The sequence below is a fragment of the Leopardus geoffroyi genome, chromosome B2, assembly GCF_018350155.1.
Source record: "Leopardus geoffroyi isolate Oge1 chromosome B2, O.geoffroyi_Oge1_pat1.0, whole genome shotgun sequence".
Lineage (NCBI taxonomy): Eukaryota > Metazoa > Chordata > Mammalia > Carnivora > Felidae > Leopardus > Leopardus geoffroyi.
Genome location: NC_059332.1, coordinates 54,346,551 through 54,369,419, shown reverse-complemented (window position 1 = coordinate 54,369,419; position 22,869 = coordinate 54,346,551). Strand labels below are relative to the sequence as shown.

General features: G+C 40.5%; 1 protein-coding gene across 18 annotated transcripts in view; it reads left to right on the top strand.

Annotated features, from left to right (window-relative positions):
* The window catches only part of DST (dystonin), a 495,699-nt gene that overhangs the window by 51,534 nt on the left and 421,296 nt on the right, over positions 1 to 22,869 (top strand). For all 18 annotated transcript variants that reach the window (XM_045498616.1, XM_045498614.1, XM_045498603.1 and 15 more), the window contains exon 3: positions 15,717 to 15,917. In XM_045498616.1, coding sequence (XP_045354572.1) covers positions 15,717 to 15,917 — 201 coding nt within the window. The remainder of the gene's footprint in view (positions 1 to 15,716; positions 15,918 to 22,869) is intronic.

Sequence of the window (22,869 nt, the reverse complement as noted above, 5' to 3'; positions counted from 1 at the left end):
AATAAATTAAAAAGTAAGAATCCTAGGCTATGCATGTACATATTAGAGTTTCATCACTTGTCTACAAATGATTTTTTTTTTTTCAGTTTTAACTTCTGTGCTAAGTGGTCCAGGCTCTTGGTATTTCTCTCTCAAACTCTAAGGAGAGGTACACAGCTCAAGTATCAAGACCCAGCAACCATGACCGAGAGGGGTGGGATGCCATGGTACAAAACATGCTTTCCCAGGCAGCATGTGGGTGGGGCATGGGTCCAAGAAGGGTATGATTGACATCTGTAAGATATTTTAAAAGATTTCTGTTTACAAAACTGCATTTAAGTTAGAATTCACTTGCAATTAGAAAAATTATCAACGTTCTCTGTCCCCAACCAGAGCTTCTGATTAGCAGGAACTAATAACCAGTTGATAGCATATAGTCAGTATAAAAGAAACACTACAGTGCTAATCTGGGAAACCTTATCTAAAATAAGTGTTCAATTCCTTAGACTTTTTAAAGATTAGAAACTGACTTCTTGCTATCACCAGACCTCTAGAAACTATCTATGCCAAAGAATGATTATTAGAAAATAAGACTTTAAAAAGGTAATATTTTGCCCCATTATCCCTTATTTGTTAGAGAATACATTCTCTGAAAACAAAAATGTAGCTCTAGATATATTATTTCTTACCCAGCTGATAGAGTGGCCATTCTTTCTTTCTTTTTTTTTTTTTTTTGAGTGTTCACTATTTTTTCTTTTTCTTTTCTTTTCTTTTCTTTTCTTATTTTCTTTTATTATTTTTAAATTAACATCCAAGTTAGTTAACATATAGTGCAACAATGATGTCAGAGGTAGATTCCTTAGTGCCCCTTACCCATTTAGCCCATCCCCCCTCCCACAACCCCTCCAGTAACCCTCTGTTTGTTCTCCATATTTAAGAGTCTCTTATGTTTTGTCCCCCTCCCTGTTTTTATATTATTTTTGCTTCCTTTCCCTTGTGTTCATCTGTTCTGTGTCTTAAAGTCCTCATATGAGTGAAGTCATATGATATTTGTCTTTCTCTGATTAATTTCGCTTAGCATAGTACCCTCTAGTTCCATCCACATAGCTGCAAGTGGCAAGATTTCATTCTTTTTGATTGCTGAGTAATACTCCATTGTATATATATATATATATACCACATCTTCTTTATCCATTCATCCATCACTGGACATTTGGGCTCTTTCCATACTTTGGCTATTGTTGATAGTGCTGCTATAAACATTGGGTTGCATATGCGCCTTTGAAATAGCATACCTGTATCCCTTGGATAAATACCTAGTAGTGCAATTGCTGGGTCGTAGGGTAGTTCTATTTTTAATTTTTTGAGGAACCTCCAGACCGTTTTCCAGAGTGGCTGCACCAGTTTGCATTCCCACCAGCAATGCAAAAGAGATCCTCTTTCTCTGCATCCTCACCAACATGTGTTGTTGCCTGAATTGTTAATGTTAGCCATGGTCATTCTTTTAACGTAGGATTATTAAAACCACAAATGACAAAGTTGCTTTAATCCTGACGGTCCTACTGCACATAGTACAATAAGGAACAGTGTTATCATGACCAGCATCGCTCACTGATGATACAGCAAGGGGCAGGAGCTGGTATTAGAGCAGGGATTCTCAGAGTATAGTCATGGGATGGCAGCATCAGCACTACCTGAGGATGTGTTAGACATGCAAATTCTCAGGGCACCTGGGTGGCTCAGTTGGTTAAACTTCTGACTTCGGCTCAGGTCATGATCTCATGGTTTGTGGGTTTGAGCCCTGCATCGGGCTCTGTGCTGACAGCTCAGAGCCTGGAGCCTGCTTCAGATTCTGTGTTTTCCTCTTTCTCTACCCCTTCCCTACTCTCTCTCTCTCTCTCTCATTCTCTCTAAAAAATAAACAAACAAACAAACAAACAAACAAAAAAAAAGAAATGCAAATTCTCAGCCCCCATCCCAGATTTACTGAATTGGAAGATCCAGGGGTGGGGACCAGCACTTGGTGTTTTAATCAGTTCCTGGTGGTTCTGATTGTTGATAAAGTTTAAGAACCACTGAATTAGGGTAATGCAAGCTTCCATAGCAAATATACACTTTAATAGCTCAAACAGAGTAGAAATATGTTTGTCATTCATTTAAGGGTGTAGTGGGCGAACAGTTTGGCAAAGTGGCTTCCTCCACGCAGGTATTCAGGTATGATAAAGTCACTACTGTCTTCAATATGTGACTTTCAAATCTGCTCTGAAGGTCATCTCAGCCCAAAGAGAAGAGCATGGAGAAATGGCTGTGGGAAGTATTCATGGGCTAGTTCCAGAAGTGGCATAAATTGGGGTGCTTGGATGGCTTAGTCAGTTAAGTGTTCAACTCTTGATCTCATCTGAGGTCTTTATCTCAGAGTCGTGAGTTCAAGCCCTGCATTGAGCTCCTTTCTGGGTGTGAAGTCTACTTAAAAAACAACAGCATACAGGGTGCTTGGGTGGCTCAGTTGGTTATGCGTCCGACTTCAGCTCAGGTCATGATCTCGCAGTTTGAGGGTTTGAGCCCCACGTCAGGCTCTGTGCTGACAGCTCAGAGCCTGGAGCCTAGTTTGGATTCTATATCTCCCTCTCTGTCTACCCCTCTCCTGCTCATCCTCTGTCTCTCTCTGTCTCTCAAAAATAAATAAATGTTAAAAAAAAATTAAAAAAGGCATACATTACTTATGTTCATATTTCATTGGCTAGAACTTATTTCTACCTGCTGGTTCTACTTAAGTGCAAGGGAGGCTGGGAAATGTCCACCTTAGCTTGTGCCCAGGAAAAAGAGGTAAGCATGGGTTTTGGTGAGCAGCTAACATATAACAGTATTTGTCATAAACTCATTTCTGAGATTTTCTCTATTCTGGACCCATTTTATGCCATAAACCTCTTTGGCAGTCTAGTGAAGCCCAGGGACTCAGTTTCAGAATGTTTTAAATGCATGACATTGTGTGTGTGTGTGTGTGTATGTGTGTGTGTAATTATAAAGGGATCCAATTATATTGAAAGATCATTATAAATTATTAACAGTTTGGACAGAGCAGTATATGTACTTCTTTATTAATGAATTAAATAATAAGTTTTAGTGGCAGGTATGTTGACTACTGTGGTTTTGAAGTAATGATGATTATAAATGGTATTTCAAATACCTGCAGTGACTATAATTAAATATGTAAATATATTTGATTCATTTTGGTGGCAAAAGTCACCAATACTGCTAATAGTATCAGGTTTATAGCCTACATTCACAATTGAGTGATATGGCAAATTTCAAGTAGCAGTCAGTGAAAGTAAAGACATGATTTTTCCCTATCCAAGTAAATAAGTTGTCCTCTTGATTTGCCTAGAATTTTATCCATGGACCCAAGAACTTCTGCTATACACTTTATTTCTAGCTTGAATGAAGAGAATCAAAGAGTTTTTATGAGGAATTACTATATACTTTATGAAAATATACTTTATGAATATATACTTTATGAAAATATCAGCTTATTGAGTATCATAATATTTGTATATGGTCAATTTGTATCATGTATACTTAGCTAACATATAGTGCAATATCGGTTTAGGAGTAGAATTCAGTGATTCATCACTTACATACAACACCCAGTGCTCATCACAACTAGTGCCCTCCTTAATACCTATCTCTCATTTTTAACCCATACCCCACCCACTCCCTAACATCAACCCTCAGTTTGTTCTCTATCATTAAGAGTCTTTTGTGGTTTGTTTCCCTCTCTCCTCTTTCCTCTCCTTCTGTTTTTTTTTAATGTTTATTTTTGAGACAGCGCAAGCAGGGGAGGGGCAGAGAGAGGGAGACAGAGGATCCAAAGTGGGCTCTGTGCTGACAGCAGTGAACCTGAAGTGGGGCTTGACCTCACGAACTGTGAGATCATGATCTGAGTCAAAGTTGGTCGCTCAACCAACTGAACCACTCATGTGCCCCTCATCTGTTTTGTTTCTTAAATTCCACATGAGTGAAATCATATGGTATTTGTCTTTCTCGTCTAACTCACCTCGCTTAACATATTACCTTTTAGCTCTATCCACATTGTTGTGACTGGCAAGATTTCATTATTTTTGATGGCCGAGTAATATTCCACATGTGTACCACATCTTCTTTATCCATTCATCAGTTGATGCTAGGGCTCTCTCCACACTTTGACTATTGTTGATAATGCTGCTATAGACATTGGGGTGCATTAATCCTTTGAATCTGTATTTTTGTATCCTTTGGGCAAATACTTAATAGTGCAATTGCTGGATTCTAGGGTAGTTCTATTTTTAGTTTTTTGGGGAACCTCCACACTGTTCTCCGTAGTGGCTGCACCGCTTTGCATTTCCACCAACAGTGCAATAGAGTTCCCCTTTCTCCATATCATTACCAACACCTGTTGTTTCTTGTGGTGTTAATTTTAGCTATTCTGACAGGTGTAAGGTGGTATCTCATTGAGTTTTGATTTACATTTCCTTGATGATGAGTGAGGTGGAGCATCTTTTCATGTGTCTGTTTGCCATCTGGATGTCATCTTTGGAAAAGTGTCTGTTCATGTCTTTTGCCCATTTCATAACTGGGTTATTTGTTTTTTGGGTGTTAAGTTTCATAAGTTCCTTATAGTATTTTGGATACTAACTCCATATCAGATTTGTCTTTTGCAAATATCTTCTCCAGTCAGTAGTCTGCCTTTTAAGTTTCATTGGTTGTTTCCTTTGCTTTTTATCTTGATGAAGTCCTAATAGTCCTAATAGTTGTTTGATTTTGTTTCCCTTGCCTTTGGAGATATGTATAGTAAGAAGTTGCTCAGGCTGAGGTCAAAGAGGTTGCTGCCTTTGTTCTCCTCTAGGATTTTGATGGTTTTCCTGACTCACATTTAGGTCTTTGATTCATTGTGAACTTATTTTTGTGTATGGTGTAAGAAAGTGGTCCAGGTTCATTCTTCGGCATGTTGCTGTCCAGTTTTCCAACACCATTTGTTGAAGAGGCTTTTTTCTATTGGATATTCTTTCCTGCTTTGTTGAAGATTAGTTGACTGTATAGTTGTGGGACCGTTTCTGGGTTTTCTATTCTGCTCCATTGATCTATGTCTTTTTTTTTTTTTTTTGTGCCAGTACCCTGCTGTCTTGATGACTATAGCTTTGTAATATAGCTTGAAATCTGGGATCATGTTGCCTCCAGTTTTGTTTTTCTTTTTCAGGATTGTTTTGGTTATTCAGGGTCTTTTGTGGTTCCATACACATTTTATGACTGTTTGTTTAGCTCTGTGAAAAATGCTGGTGGTATTCTGATAGAGATTGCATTAAATGTGTAGATTGCTTTGGGTAGTATAGACATTTTAACAATATTTGTTCTTCAAGTCCATGAGCATGGAATGCTTTTCTATTTCCTTGTGTTCTCTTCAGTTTCTTTCATAAGGGTTCTCTAGTTTTCAGAGTACAGATCTTTTACCTCTTTCATTAGGTTTAGGTATCTAGGTATCTTATTGTTTTTGGTACAATTGCAAACAGGATCAATTCCTTGATTTCTTTTTCTGCTGCTTCATTGTTGGTGTATAGAAATGCAACAGATTTCTGTGCATTGATTTTATATTCTGCGACTTTGTTGAATTCATGTATCGGTTTTAGCAATTTTTTGGTGGAGTCTTTTGGGTTTTCTGTATAGAGTATCATGTCATCTGCAAACACTGAGGGTTTGACTTCTTCCTTGCTGATTTGGATGCCTTTTATTTTCTTTTGTTGTCTGATTGCTGAGGCTAAGACTTCCAGTAGTATGTTAAATAGTAATGGTGAGAGTGTACATCCTTGTCTTGTTTCTGACCAGAGAGGAATGGCTGTCAGGTTTTCCTCATTGAGGATGCTATTTGTTGTGGGTCTTTCGTATATGACCTTTATGATGTCGAGGTATGTTCCATTTATCCCTACTTTGTTACAGGTTTTTATTAAGAATGGATGGTGTAATTTGTCAAATGCTTTTTCAGCATCTATTGATTGGCAAGATCATGTGGCTCTTTTCCCTTCTTTATTAATGCAGTGTATCACGTTGATTGATTAGTGAATATTGAACCAGCCCTGCAGCCCAGGAATAAGTCCCACTTGATCATGGTGAATAATTCTTCTAATGTCTTGTTGAATTCGATTTGCTAACATTTTATTGAGTTTTTTTGTATCTATGTTCATTGGGGATATTGGCCTATGATTCTCCTTTTTAGTGGGGTCTTGATTTTGGAATCAAGGTAATGCTGGCTTCATAACCATTTCCTTTGATTACTATTTTTTGGAACAGTTTGAGAAGAATAAACCAAATTCATTTTGAACCAGCCCTTCGTTTTCATTGATCTGTTCTACTGATTTTTTGTTTCTTTGTTTCTGTATCATTTATTTCTGCTCCAGCCTTTATTTAGGCTTTCTTTGCTGTTTCTTTTCTAGCTCCTTTAGGTATAAGGTTAGGTTGTGTAATTAGAACCTTTTTTACTTCTTGAGGTAGGCCTGAATTGCAATATACTTCCCTCTTAGGGCTACCTCTGCTGCATCCCAAAGGGTTTTCACTGTTTTTTCATTTTCATTTGCTTCCATGTATTTTTTTAAAATTGTTCTTTAACTTCCTGGTTAACCCATTCATTCTTTAGTAGGATGTTCTTTAACCTTCAAGTATTTGTGGTCTTTCCAAATTTTTTCTTGTGGTTGACTTTAAGTTTCATAGCACTGTGGTCTGAAAATATGCATGGTATGATCTCAGTCTTTTTGTACTTGTTGAGGGCTGACTTGTGACCCAGTATGTGACCTCTTCTGAAGAATGTTCCATGTGCACTGGAAAAGAATGTGTATTCGGCTGCTTTAGGATGGAATGTTCTGAATACATCTGTTAAGTCCATCTGCTCCAGTGTGTCATTCAAAGTCATTGTTTCCTTGTTGATTTTCTGATTAGATGATCTGCCCATTGCTGTAAGTGGGGTGTTAAAGTACCCTACTATTATTGTATGGTTATCAATGAGTTTCTTTATGTTTGTTATTTATTGTTTTACATATTTAGGGGCAAGTTGGGGGCATATATATTTACAATTGTTAGACCTTCTTGGATAGACCCCTTTATTATGATATGGTACCCTTTTTCATCTCTTGTTACAGTCTTTGGTTTAAAATCTAGTTTTTCTGATATAAGTATGGCTACTCCAGATTTCTTTTGACATCCATTAGCACTGATAGATGGTTCTCCATTCCCTTCTTTTCAATCTTCAGGTGTATTTAAGACTAAAATGAGTCTTTTGTGGGCAGCATATAAATGGATCTTGGTTTTTTATCCATTCTGATACCCTATATCTTTTGATTGGAGCATTTAGTCCATATACATTCAGAGTGATTATTGATGGATACGAATTTAGTGCCATTGTGTTACCTGTAGAATTGGTGTTTCTGGTGTTGTTCTCTGGTCTTTTCTAGTCTTTGTTGCTTTGGTCTTTTTTTTTTTCTTCCCTTCATAAAGAGTCCCCCTTAAAATTTCTTGCAGGGTGTTGTAGTGGTCACAAACTCCTTTAGTTTTTGTCTGGGAAAGTCTTTATCTCTCCTATTCTGAATGATAGCCTCCCTGGGTAAATAATTCTTGGCTGCGTATTTTTTCCATTCAGCACATAGAATATTTCCTACCACTCCTTTCTGGCTTGCCATGTTTCTGTGACAGATCTGCTATGAATCTGATATGTCTTTTCCTTGTAGGTTAAGGACTTTTTTCCCTTGCTGCTCTCAGGATTCTTTCCTTGTCAGCGTATTTTGTGAATTTGACTATGATATGCCTTGATGATGATCTGCTTTTGTTGAGTTTAATGAGGGTTCTCTGTGCTTCTTGGATTTTTATGTGTGTGTCCTTCCCCAGATTAGGGAAGTTTTCAGCTATAATTTGTTTGAATAAACCTTCTGCCCCCTTTTCTCTTTTAATCCTCTGGGACTCCTATAATACAAATGTTACTATGTTTTAGTATGTCACTGAGTTCTCTAAGTCTGCCTTCGTGGTCCATAACCTTTGTTTCCTCTTCATTTCAGCTTCATTATTTTCCATAATTTTATCTTCTATATCACTGATTTGCTCCTCTGCATCATCCACCCTCATTTTTACGGCCTCCATTTGGGATTGCACCTCAGTTATATAATTTTTAATTTTGGCCTGACTAGATACTAGTTAATTTATCTCTGCAGCAAAGGATTCTCTAGTGTCTTCTATGCTTTTTTCAAGCCCAGTCAATATCCTTACAATTTTTGTTTTAAATTCTAGTTCAGGCAGCTTATTTAAATCTGCACTGATTGAATTTCTGGCTGTCATTTCTTCCCGTTCTTTCTTTTGGGGTGAATCCCTCTGTCTTGTTATTTTGGAGAGAAAGAATAAGAAAAATAGAATAAAACCAAATAAAAATTTAAAAATCAAAGAAAAAAAATTAAAAATAAAATGAAATATGTATCAGAAGCTAAATCCTAGGTATGTTTTGGGTGCTTGTTATGAGAAGCTTGACAGAAAAGAGGTAGAAAGAAAGAAAGAAAATAAAAGAAAATAAAAAGAAAATTAAAAAATTAAAAAAATTGCTCTTTCTGTATCAAACAAGCAAACAAAACAAACAAAAATAAAGATAAAAACAAAAAAACCCAAAAAGAAACAAACAAAAAACCCAAAGGAAGCTAGATCCTATTTCCCCTAGAACTGAAGCTTTGCAGCACTCTATCATCAATACACTTGGTATGCATGAGGGGTTTGTGCTGGTCTTCAGGGAGAGGGGTCTGCTGCTCTGATTATTATGTGCAATTGCTCTTTGGAGGGTGCAAGGGGGTGGGGCTTGGTGTAGCAGCTCCCTTCTCCACTAGGTGACGCTGTTTAGCTCACTGAGGTGGATCAAGCTAGGGGGCAGGAGAGAAAACGGCTTCACCCAGTTCTCTGGTCTTGGGAGTGGGAAATGGGTGGCCACCCCTGTTAGGTAAGCCCTCACAGCTGGGAAACAGTGACTTCACCTCTGTTTCTAGTTTCAGTCAGATCCCTGCCTTCATCCTGTGTCTGAGCTTTCCACCTGCCAGATGGTGCAGGACTCCTGTGTTTTAACTCAGGCACAGCTGTGTGTCAAAACCCCACACTTTAGAGACCCCCATGGCATGGACCCACACTGATCTTCTGGGGGAGGGTCTCTGCATTGTGTTGGGTGTTGGCTTGTTGCAGAAGACGGCTGCGCGACCATGCAGTGGTTTGGATTTTATGATAAATTGCACCACAGAGCTGGCACTAGGGATTGCTGCCCTCAGCTGGTGTGTTTGTACCTGTACTGGTGAATGGGACAGTTGGATGTCGGCTGCAGGGTCCTTTGCTGGTGGAGAGGCTGTATCGCCTCTACCAAATGTACTCAAAGCAGGGCAACCGCTTCTCCCTGTGTGACCCTGGGGATACAGAGCACTGCTCAGCTCCCCTGGGGGTGAAACTGGCAATGTCACAGACCTTCCAAATGTTGGAATCTGAACTCCGCTGTTTATAGAAAACTGGTGATATTGTAACCCTCTCCTTTTTCCTTGTCAAAGGTTTTGGGGAATAGTTTTCTCGTGCAGTCCCTCCCCTGAGTGTGTTTTGCTCTTCCCACCACCTCCATGCTTTTTCTCTCTTTGTTCCCTGTCACTGTCCCTACCATGGTCAGGGCTCCCTCCTCTGGCTGCTCTTTTCTCCCACAAACTCTGCAGTTTCTGTCTTCCATGGGTCTTTCTTCTGGTTTGTAGATATGCAGTTTTGTTCTCTAAGACCACCAATAGATTTCTTGGCTGTTAAGAATGATTTGATATTTATCTATCTGTGTTCGAGGGAGGGGACAAGCTTCTTACCTCCCGCCCCTCAAAAGAAATTCTATTTAAAAATTTTTAATGTTTATTTTATTTTTGAGAGAGAGAGAGAGAAGAGAGGGAGAGAGAGAGAGAGAAGAGAGGGAGAGAGAGAGAGAGAGAGAAGAGAGGGAGAGAGAGAGAGAGAAAAGAGGGAGAGAGAGAGAGAGAGCACAGGTGCGGGAGGGGCAGAGACAGGGAGACATAGAATCTGAAGCAGGCTCCAGGGTCCGTGCTGTCATCAGAGAGAGCCCGATGTGGGGCTTGAACTCACAAACCATGAGATCACGACCTGAGCCAAAGTCGGGTGCCCAACTGACTGAGCCACCCAGGTGCCCCGAAAACAATTCTATTTAAATGCTCAGTGATTCAATGTGTTAAGTTTCCATTTGTTCAGTTGCTTCATCAGTAAACTAGATGGTAGTTTGATCTTATCCAACAATAATTCTCACCTGAAAATGTTAACTTTTTCAATTTCTTCTTCACTTATCTAAATTGTTTACAGACCTTTTTTTGTTTTAATCAACCTGCATATATTTCTGAGCACTTCCTTGGTGCTTAGTCCTGAGAATATATGTAGAACACTATCTCTGAATGCATTACTACCCTATATATAATCTGTGCTTCATAGCAGAATGCTAAGGGCACTGGTGTTGAGTTGGAATTGGATAGACCTGAATTATGATCTGGGCTTTTCTAAGAAATTGCAAGTTTTTGCCTTATGTAGATTACTTAGCCCTGATAAGCCTCAGTTTGCTTGCTTAAGAAAGGCATATCATAGGCTTATCACCTAAGTGGTGTTAGTAAATTATTACTGTTAATGTGTCCTCCTTTTTTATGCCAGTCTACACAACTAAACTGGGTTAGTTAGAATACTCAGCCTTCAAGGGAAAGAGCTAACCATCTAAAAGCATAACAGAAGAGTATACACTGGGGTTTTTTGTTTGCAGGCAACAGAATCTGATGTAAACCAAAAGAGAATTTATTACAAATACATGATTAAACTCACAGGCAAGACTGAATGATTGGAACAGATTAAACCAGGCAGCTTCAGAAGGTCTTTGGCATAGTCACTAGACTGATGAATTCCTACTGATTTTTTTTCAGGCTTTACATCCCTCAATTTAATATTCATTGTCCAAGCAGAGAAACTTTACTTGGTTGAGCCTTGGCCATGTGTCTACCTATTAACCGTATAGGTCATTAAGAGGCAAAATCTAGAGTGGGCTGTGGAGCATTCTGTATCAAGACTGCATCTCTTGAGAAGTTGTTACCCAAAAGGTGCTGATAAATTGGGGTAGTCTAAAAATGGCAGACATTCACTGCTGAGAGACTTCCAAGTGTTTATCACCTACTGGTTAAAGTGTATCCAGGCAAGATCAAGTGAGTAGACAAAAATGGACTTTATACTGACACCATCACGTCCTGTTAACATCTGTAAAAAACCTGCTGTTTTAAAATATCTTTTATTTTATTAATAAAATAGTATTTTTCAGAGTATTTAGGACAAGCAAATCTAATAAACGTACAATCCTAGAATCCCAGGAAAACCATTAGGGTGATTGCCCAGTGATGACTCCATGTTGTTTATATGTTTGTAGTCATAACTGTGACCTAATTATGTGTGAATTGCTGCTGCAACGTCTAGGAAAGGATATAGTAATAATAATGGTGATAATTTTTTGACTTACTGTATTATTTGTACTGTTGTGAGTACCTAATATAGATTATCTCATTTAAGCACCATCAAACTCCATGAGAGAGTTATTATTATATGTATTTGACAGATGAAGAAATGGAGACACAGAAGTAATTTGCATACCTACTCAGTGACACAGCTTATATTCAAACCCAGATAGTTTGACTCACTAGGGAGTAAATGCTCTGAATTCTCTGGAGAAAAGAACTCTCCCCTAATGATTAAGGGTGATTGGTCTCTCAGCCGTGCCTCATGTGTGGCAGTCAGTAGTGCACACCTGTGGTGTGATTCATTTTCCTGTTTACATCTGATTAATAACATACTTTTGTTTTCAAGAATATCTTGTATTCATGCAAGTGAAATACATAATAATCATAGCAACACTTACGTATCACTATATGCCAGACGCTCTTTTTTTTTTTAAATATATGAAATTTATTGTCAAATTGGTTTCCATACAACACCCAGTGCTCGTCCCAAAAGGTGCCCTCCTCAATACCCATCACCCACCCTCCCCTCCCTCCCACCCCCCTTCAGCCCTCAGTTTGTTCGCAGTTTTTAAGAGTCTCTTATGCTTTGGCTCTCTCCCACTCTAACCTCTTTTTTTTTTCCTTCCCCTCCCCAATGGGTTTCTGTTAAGTTTCTCAGGATCCACATAAGAGTGAAAATATATGGTATCTGTCTTTCTCTGTATGGCTTATTTCACTTAGCATCACACTCTCCAGTTCCGTCCACGTTGCTACAAAGGGCTATATTTCGTTCTTTCTCATTGCCACATAGTACTCCATTGTGTATATAAACCACAATTTCTTTATCCATTCATCAGTTGATGGACATTTAGGCTCTTTCCATAATTTGGCTATTGTTGAGAGTGCTGCTATAAACATTGGGGTACAAGTGCCCGTATGCATCAGTACTCCTGTATCCCTTGGGTAGATTCCTAGCAGTGCTACTGCTGGGTCATAGGGTAGGTCTATTTTTAATTTTTTGAGGAACCTCTACACTGTTTTCCAGAGCGGCTGCACCAGTTTGCATTCCCACCAACAGTGCAAGAGGGTTCCCATTTCTCCACATCCTCTCCAGCATCTATAGTCTCCTGATGTGTTCATTTTGGCCACTCTGACTGCCAGATGCTCTTCTAAGCACATATGTTAATTCATTTGTTCTTCTCAACAGCCCTATGAAATAAACTCTAGTTTTAATCACTATTTTACAGATGAAGAAATGGCTAAGTAACTCTCGAAAATCGCACAACTAGGAAGTGACAGAGGCAGTATTTGAACACAGAGAGTCTGGCTGGTGTCTGTGTACTGTATACTGTAGTGCTTATAAAGAGTTATTTAAAAATAGTGCAAGTGTATTTGGCTATAATAGAAATCACATGGTGGTGCTCAGATCTTTGAAATAATGTGAAGGTGTAAATAAAATTATGAAGTTTATGGAAGGATGCTTTAAACTTTTTAAAAAATTTTTATTATCACAAATAATATGATACCTTAAATACCCTCATACTTGTTAGAATTTCTCTAGAGTAGATACAGGGATGCAGGTTTATTGGATTATTGCTGTCTGGAATGACTGCACCAACGTCCAACATATTGAGTTTTTTTTTTTTATTAAAGTTTACTTATTTATTTTGGGAGAGACAGAGAAAGTGTGAGTGGGGAAGGGGCAAAGAGAGAGGGGGAGAGAGAGAGAGAATCCCAAGTAGGCTCTGTATGGTCAGTGAAGAGCCTGAGGTGGGACTTGAACTCATGAAATCATGAGATCATGACCTGAGCCCAAATCAAGAATCTGATGTTTAACCAATGGAGCCACCCAGGCACCCCTGCAACTACATGTTTTTTCTTAAACTTTTTTTGAGGGCATCTCATTAAGGGAGTTTTATGGTGCTTTTTTCCCAAGTGTTTTTAGAATTTGTAGGCCAGCAAGAAGTATTGGTAATAATACAGGTTAAACAAAATTTGGTTGCTTATTACTCATAGAAACATAAGAGAAGGAGGATCTACATTCTTACCAAAGAAATATACTCACTCACCCTCTATGACAGAAGTTAGTGTATTAGCAAGTACTTTGTTAATTCTACCAGTGCACTCATTTCTGAACCAGATTGCAGCGGATCTGGAGGTTAGTGCCACCTTGTGGTGAGACTGAGCTCTGACTCCTAAAGGTTCTCAATCTTCAAAGCACAGAAAAATTACCAGAGGAGCTTGTTAAAAACAGAAATTCTTTGTGCACTTGAAACTAATGTAAGGTTGTGTGTCAGCTATACGTCAATAAAAATAAAAATAAAAGAGAAGGAGAATGACCAAAAAAAAAAAAAAAAACCCAAACCAAAAACTGATGCTCTTGGCCTCACCCCTGCAGAGTCTAATTCAGAAAGAAGAAAGGAGAGGGGAGAGAGAGCATGTGCGTGTGTTCCTGTGTGTGCCGGGGTGGGGGTTGGGGGGAAGATGTCCATGAACTTGCATATTTAAAAGGCAGCTTGCGTGATTGTTGGTTCTGTTTGGTCCTAATTCTGATCTAGAAGGCATTTTAGTGATTGGCCCAGCTCCCTCTTTGTAATCCTCCTCTCTCCTAGCTGCTGTAGTATCTCTTGGATTATGTGAGAACTGTAGCGATCTTCTGGGACTATTTTGGACACAAGAGGACCCAGCTGAGCTTGCACACAGAGAAGGGATGGGAACTGGCTAATGTGTTTTGCCAACTCCATTTGCATCTTCTCCTTATTGATTTTTGATGACCTCAGTGCTTCTTTTGACTCTGTGGGTCACACCCTACTTTTGTCTTTTTTCTCCTTGTTCATGTCCTTCAGTTTGGTATTCGGGGTCTCCATAATCAGACCTCAGATCTTCTCCCATGTCTCTCACCAGGAATCCCCCATAATTAGCCTTTCATACTGCTTCTTCTCCTAAAAATCTTACCCTCCATCTTTTATGCTTTTACTGCAGTCTTTAAGTAGTTTTTATAAATCTTTTAAAAATCAGAAGACCTGCAACCCTCCTTGAAGCATTTAGCACCCCCTACACTCTGGTCTCCCACCATACTTTGTGCATAGCTTACTTATATGGTCCTCCTGGTACATCATGAAATAGTGTTTCCTATTGCTGCATAAATATGTTATCCATCCATCCATCCATCCATCATTTTACTTATTCATTCATTCCTTATGTTGTTTTCCTTGCCTGGAACGTAAATTCTATTCATTCTTCAGATGCCACCCACACAACTAAGCCAAATATAGACTATCTTCAGCTTCATTCATTGATTCCTCCTCTGAGATCTGCTAGCACTGAGTGTCCTCAGTTGCCTACTTTAACTCTTAATTATACATGCCAATGTATACATGCACTTCTGTTCTTCAGTAAATTGTAAGCTACATGAGGACAGAGACTATTTTATGTAATTCTTTGGTATTTTCCAACATTCTATATTCCCAGATGCATAATATGGTTTAGCTAAACTTGTACTCTTTGCTTTACTGCATTGCCTCCATTTAGTTTTAAATCTTTATGGTGTTTTATAATGATGTTTTATATTCCTGCTTTCTTACCTTCAGAGTCTGCTCTCAGGAATATAGAGTAACACTTGGCCATGTAACAGTATTCAGTCCTGCTCGTATGCCATGCTTCATGCCTGAATGGAAAGAAATATCCTTTTTCACATGCAGTCTGACTTATATACACAAAAGGAAATCAGTGTGCTCACTTGCTAGTTTTTTTTAAACTGAATTAAAAGCATTTCTTTTTTTTTAATGTTTATTTGTTTATCTTGAGAGAGGGGGTAGGGGCAGAGAGAGGGAGGGAGAGAATCCCAAGCACACTCCTCACCGTCAGTGTGGAGCCCAATGCGGGGCTTGATCCCATGAACCGTGAGATCATGACCTGAAATGAAATCAAGAGTCAGATGCTTAACTGACTGAGCCACCCACTTGCCCCTAAAAGCATTTCTTAACATAGAGTAACTCTGGGCCCTGAGACCCTGAGGTGCTTGACAGAATACACAACGTTGCAGGTTGAGCCTCCTTCTACATATATACTCCCTTTGGGAATGTAAATGACCTCCTTGAGCTTGGTGACTTTTGGAGCCCTTTGTGTAACTAGCCCCAGAGGATCACCAAACTAACTCAATACAAATCTGGATTTGTTTGGGTTTGTTTTCTGCCACAGGGATTCAGAGCAAGCCCTCGGCATCTTAGAAGACGCGCTGCTGCGGCCGCAGCTGCTCGCCTGGAAGAGGCCAAACCTGTGGTGGAAGTTCACCATCAGAGTGAGCAAGAAATTTCAGTGAGGAAACGAAGAATCAAGAAAAATAGCCGAGTCCAGCCAGAATTCTATCACTCCGTTCAAGGTGCTTCAACCCGAAGGCCTGTAAGTAGAGAACTTTTAGAAGATTATTAAATACATGGCGTGATTGTTCTTTGAGAAAATTGCCAGAATAACTAATCAGAGTACTGTCTTGTCATCCTCAGCAAGTGCTATGAACCCATACGAATTCCAGGGAGTGTGATTTCACAGAAAGCACTGGGCCGGAGAGTTGTCAAAGAGGCCAGAGTTGATCACTGCAGATGGAGTGATTTAAAAACTGGTGGATATTGAGCCCCATTAGAGCCAGGGTCTAGATTTAGAGCAGGCACCACAGAGTCAACAGGCTGAGGTTCAATAATGACAGGGTCGGAGTTGGTGAAGAGGGGCAGCAGCCAACCTAGTATCAGCAAAGGAGAAGCAGTGCAGGGAAAGGTGGGGCTCCTCTCCAGGAGGAGGCTCTTGGGCCACTCAGGCCTGTGCTGCTCTCTGCAGCCAGCCAGGGTGATGGTAAGGGTGCTAGCCTTCTCTGGTTTGGTCTTCATTTGGGTCCATGACAGCAGGCAGCGTTGTCCTCTTCTAACTAAGTGCTCTGCATCTCTGTTGGCTGCAGTGCTACCTTATCTGGGAAAAGCCCTCACCTGGGAGCCGGTCTCCACCTGTTGACCCCATTGTTCTATGTGCGCTGATATTTTTTCTTGGTTCAGGTTCTCACACGTGGACTTTTGACCAAGGCTGTGGCAGTCAAGGATTTGGGGCTTAGAAATACCACATGAAAACTTTGTAAAAAATATTTCATAACTGCAATAGTTTTACATTGCTTTAGCATTTAGAAGAAGTTTCCCTGTGGTTCGCTTTTATGTTGGGGGGAGCCTATTTTTGTCGTTCCTTATGCCAACCTAGGGGAACCATCAAGATTTGACTTGTTAATAAGTTTTTGTACATTATTGAAGTGGAACTGCCCTTCTGTGGAGGTAACTGCATCGTGGGCACATGCGGAGATTGCTAGAAGGCCGGGAGAATGTCTGACTCAGTGAGCAGGCCAACAATGATGGCAAGAAGCTAAGTTCCTTTACAGAAAAGGTCCTGTTTGTCTTTAAACAATTGTAAAATAAGCACATATTTAGAAATGAGAGTCTTCTTTTCATGATTTAGTGAAACAAGCTATTAGGTATCTATGTGGTATCTAATATGAAGTGGTAGGAAAATTTATTCACTCTCAACAAATATAAGCTTGTTTATTTGGAAATAAGGGATACACAGTTATTTATTTATTCAAATAAATAATTATTTGAATAACCAACAGTTACTTATTTTAATGTTTACTTATTTCTGAGAGAGAGAGAGAGAGAGAGCGAGCAGTGGAGGGGCAAGGGAGGGAGATAGGATCTGAAATGGGCCCCACGCTGACAGCACAGAGCCCGGTGCATTGCAGCGCTCAAACTCATGAACCACAAGTTCATGACCTGAGCCTAAGTAGGATGCTTGACCGACTGAGCCACCTGGGTGACCTGAATAACTAACAGTTATTGAGGGCTTACTGTATAATAGGACTCACTTGACAGCCCTATCAAGTAGATGTTGTTATTATTTGCATATTATGGGTAATGAAACTGTGGCTCAAAGAGGATAAATAACATGCCTACATTTACCTAGCTGTTTGCAGCAGAGTCTAGGATTTGGATCTAGGCAGCCCACTTCTGGAACCCAAGCACTTACCTCTCCAGTCTGCCACCTTGCTATAGTGCATGGTCTCTAGGAACGCACAGCTGAGTCCATGGCCAGCATGCAAGCAAGTAAATATGATGCATGTCTGTGTTACGAAAATGCTATTGTAGAGTTAAGGACAAGGTACCATGGAAGCATGTTGAGCATCTTGGAGGGCCAGCAATATTTACAGAGAAGCAGACACCTGAGATGAATCCTGACAGAGGAGTTTGTATCTCTGATGAGAAGCACATGTACAAAAGCACAGAGCTGTGACAAGGTGTGGCGTCCTCAGGGAACAGCTGGAGGTGGTGCTGGTGGATGAGACTGGTTGGGTCAGGCAGGGCCAGATCATCAAGGGATTGTATATTATGCTAAACAGTTGGGTTTATCTTCTGTGATGGGGATCTGTTGAAGGTAGGAAATAGGCACATTGATTCTCTTGACCGGAATATAGTGAATTCTTTGTTGCTTCTAATCTCAGATTTCAGGTTCAGGTTGGGTAAGTGAGTATCATCACAGTTTTGAAACCCTCAACCACCATTATTCTCTCATGAGCACTGTACATAACTGCCTTTGGTAATAAGACCTATTCCTCTGTGACTTTTTTTTTTTAAATGTTTATTTATTTTTGAGACAGAGAGAGAGAGACAGAGAGACAGTGCAAACAGGGAAGGGGCAGAGAGAGAGGGAGACACAGAATCCAAAGCAGACTCTAGGCTCTGAGCTCTCAGCATGGAGCCTGATGTGGGACTTGAACTCACGAACCCTGAGATCTTGACCTGAGCCAAAGTCGGATGTTTAACCGACTGAGCCACCTGGGTGCCCCAGCTCTGTGACTTTGAAATTGGCATCCATTTTGTCCTTGAATGCCTGTCTTCCCTCTTAAGACTGACCCATGATCAAGCAACTTGTTCAGAAAAGGCTTTTCCAGTCCTTCCTATCACAGTGAGATACCTTTTGTTTTGATCCTCAGCATTTTGTACAGATCTCCTGCGTAGCAATTATCTAAGTGAAAAATGCAGGCATGGGGCACCTGGCTGGCTGAGTCAGTGGAGCATGTGACTCTTGATCTCGGGGTTGTGAGTTTGAGCCTCACTCTGGGTGCAGAAATTACTTAAAAATAAAAATCCTAAAAGAAAAAGTCAGCCTCTGTAGTAAGAGGGACATGGGTTCAAGTTCTTCTCTGTGTACCTGGCAGGAAACAGGTAGCACGTAAGATAATTTAACTGAAGAGAATTTAATGAAAGGACTGTTTACAGAGGTGTGGGCAGGGCTAAGTGCATCACTAACCTTCCGGTGGAGCCTGCCTACCTAGTATTCCTAGCCTGAAGAGGTGGCAGATGGCACTGGTCTTCCTGCATCCTGGTAAGAATTGCTGGGGCCATGAAAGAACCTTTCATAGGAACTGGGATGGAGGAGTGAAGTCACAGCCAGAATTCAGTGAGTCAGGAAGGGAGCAGGGCGTGTGTATATAGGTTGTAGGTTTCCATTGACCTACCCTAACTAGAAGCCAGAGGGCAAAGGGGCTTGGATGATTCGAAGTACAGAGATCATCGTCCCAAAGAGAGAGCAAGGGAGACGTGGGCAGAGAGTCTGAGAGGGGTCAGGGACAGTGGAAAATAAAAACAAAAAACAAAAAGCGTATTAGGTAATCTTTGCCAGGTTGTTTAACTCTCTGTGAGACTCAGATTTCTTATTGTAAAGTGTAGCTACCTCAGTGAGTTGTGAGGATGAACTGAACTGACACATGGAAATACATGGCACAATGACCTGCTTAGAATAAAGAAAAATTGGTAATGTCTTCTCTTCCTTTCCTTTCCTACACCTTGACTTATTTGGGGGCTATGTCATCTGTCTAGAATATCTCCTGGAGAATGGCATCTGAATGCATTTTAATGAATACATGAATGAGTGATATTTATATATGACATATAGCTTATGCAATATAGGAATTCAGAGAACAGAGAGCGTCCACACCCCGCCTAGGGTGGTCATGGGATAACTGTTTCACAGATTGGGCTTTAAAATATTGGCAGGACCCCTGCGTGGTTCATTCGGTTAAGTATCTGACTTCGGCTCAGGTCATGATCTCACGGTTTGTGAGTTCGAGCTCTGTGTCAGGCTCTGCGCTGACATCTCGGAGCCTAGAGCCTGCTTCAGATTCTGTGTCTCTCTCCCTTTCTCTACCCCTCCCCTACTTGTGCTTTGTCTCTCTCTCTCTCTCTCTCTCTCTCTCTCTCTCTCAAAAATAAATAAACATTAGGGGCGCCTGGGTGGCGCAGTCGGTTAAGCGTCCGACTTCAGCCAGGTCACGATCTCGCGGTCCGTGAGTTCGAGCCCCGCGTCGGGCTCTGGGCTGATGGCTCAGAGCCTGGAGCCTGCTTCCGATTCTGTGTCTCCCTCTCTCTCTGCCCCTCCCCCGTTCATGCTCTGTCTCTCTCTGTCCCAAAAGTAAATAAACGTTGAAAAAAAAAAAATAAATAAACATTAAACAAAATAAAATATTGGCAGGAATTGACTAAGCAGCAGAAGTTAGGTGTGATACGTGGAATTACTAAAAGTACTGAGAACCGTTGGACTGGATTTGGGGATTTATATGAGAGAAATATAAGGTAGAGCTGGAAAAGAGGCTGGGGCCAGAACATTCTAGATAGCCGCTGTGTTTAAACTCCATTTTTTGTGCTTGTGGAGGTCTAACTAGAAGAGGTATGATTAAAGCACAATTTTAGGAAGATTAAACATGAGCGGGGTAAGTCTGTGGGGAGCAGGACAGGGGTCAGGTAAGTACTGTAGTACTGTACGTATAATTAGGGCCTGGACTTGGGTCTAACAGGTGATGCTATGCTGGCATCTGGTGATCACTGCTTCTGGGGAATCAGATGATGACCTTGACTCTCACTTCTTCAGAAGGAATTGGAAGGGAGAGAGATGAGAGGCAGGAAATAGCAGTGGAAGCTACTTGGTTGTTTAGGGCAAAAAAAAAAAGAAAATTCTGGAGAGGGTTCTTTGGGGGCAGGTAAAGCTCACCTCCCCCCTCTATCTGCAGCTCCTAGGGTAGCTTCATTTAAAAAACTTTTTTAATGTTTATTTATTTTGAGAGAGAGTATGCACAAGCCAGGGAGGGGCAGAGAGGGAGAGAGAGAATCCCAAGCAGACTCCTCACTGTCAGCGCAGAGCCCAACATGGGGCTCAAACCCACGAACTATGAGATCATGACCTGAGCCAAAATCAAGAGTTGGACACTTAACTGTCTGAGCCACCCAGGCACCTCTCTAGGGTCGTTTTAGAGATTGGAAATTGTCAGAGTTGGTGAGGAGGCTGTTGGTATCTTATGTCACATGATTCCTGTTCAACCTTCTGGAAACTTAGGGCCTCTGCTGACATGTCCATGTTTTTATTACCATATGTGGACTTGAGCTAAGGCCTTGTGCCCTCTTCTGGATTTGGTTATAGGTGCAGTCAGTAGTTCTTGCTAGAGCCACCCTATTCAACATGTGCCCAAAGCCTGCCTTTTCTAGTTAACACATTTGGAGAAAGTCATGGGTTGCCATCAAGTCAACTCTGATTGTATCTTGGAGATGGAATAAAAATAAATCAGCTGTGGTGATTCAGGATTATTTCAATGACTTTATATGAAGCACTCTAGGCATTTCTAGTAGCCATCTGAATAATAAACAGCCCTAACAGTGAGAAAGCCTGAAATAGGATGTGGCTGTGAAGGATGATGTGGAAATATTGGGGTTCAGAGCAAATGGTAAAGAAAGAAATCTTGAGACGTCTTTGGTGCAAAGAGGTGGTTTTATTAAAGCATGGGGACAGGACCCGTGGGCAGAAAGAACTGCACTGGGGTTGTGAGGAGCAATTGATTATATACTTTCAAGTTGGGAGGGGGTTAGGGATAGCGTAAGTCTCTTAGGAATTTTGGAAGCAAGGTTTCCAGGACCTTGAGGGGGCTAGCTATTGTTAGGAAGAGGTGGGTCATTTATTACTGTCTAGTAAAACCTCAGTCAAGAGATCCTTCAGATGTATATCAGTGGGCCATATGCTTAGAGGATGATTGCTAACATACATCTTGGGGGTTTGAGATAAAGAAAGTTTCCAAAGGTATTTTTATATATTAAAGGAGACTTACAGGATCCTGGAGGTTAGGATAATATTAAGCTAAGATTGCCTTTTGCCCTTAGCAAAGTATTAACATCGAGGCACTTGAGTTCTTAAAAGAAGGTCACTCTGCCTGTCTCAAGGACTCATCAATGGGCTGTAAGTTGTAAGGAAATTTAAAAGTTGTAAGGAAAGTTTTTATTTTGCCTTTGATTCCCACATCAAAGGAGATGGATCAGAAAATGTGACAGTACAGTTTCAACCTGCATTGGGACCAGCCCCTTGATGAAGTAGGCCACAGGCCACATGGAATACATTATACTTTTGTATCCTTGGCTTCTCTAACCTATTTTTCTGATTCTATAATTAAAAAAATTTTTTTAAATGTTTATTTTTGAGAGAGATGGACACAGTAAAACCAGGGGAGGGACAGAGAGAGAGGGAGACACAGAATCTGAAGCAGGCTCCAGGCTCTGAGCTGTCAGCACAGAGCCCGACGCAGGGCTCGAACTCATAAACTGAGACTACGACCTGAGCCGAAGTTGGACACCTAACCGATTGAGCCTCCCAGGTGCCCCTCTGAATCTATAATTTATACTCAAATGTGCCTATATGAATTTGTAATAGAGATCACTAATATAAACTTAATTAATAATATATGTGCATTTTATTTCACACCTTTGGAATGTTTCTAAGAGTGAGTTAGCTAAAAATTTATCCAGATTTTTCTCTTAGTTAAATATGTCTTGGGACTTATGTTAAGACATGTCACTGGAATACTTAGGAATTTTCCACCACTTTGGAGCAGGAAAGATACTTAGCACCAGATCTCCATTTGTCCTTTAGTATTTTGACATTAGAAAACTTTTGTGTTGGAATCCTAGAGTTTTAAACCTCCTTTTCATCATGATAACACACAATAGCAAGAGCTCTCACATTTATGGCACGTTTACCATGAGTGCACACTTACTACCACGTGGGCAACAGTGGGCATTGTTCTCCTGTGTTTCCCTGTTTTTTCTCGCTTAATCTTCCCAGCTGTTCTCTGGGGTAGGTGCTCACTTTCCAGAAGGGAAAACTTATCAAGGTCACACAACTGGTAGATAACAGAAATAAGATTTAAGCCTAAACACCCTGACTGGACAATGGAGAAATTCACATGATCATATTTTTAGTGCTAGATGTTTATCCTAAGGAACCCTCCTCA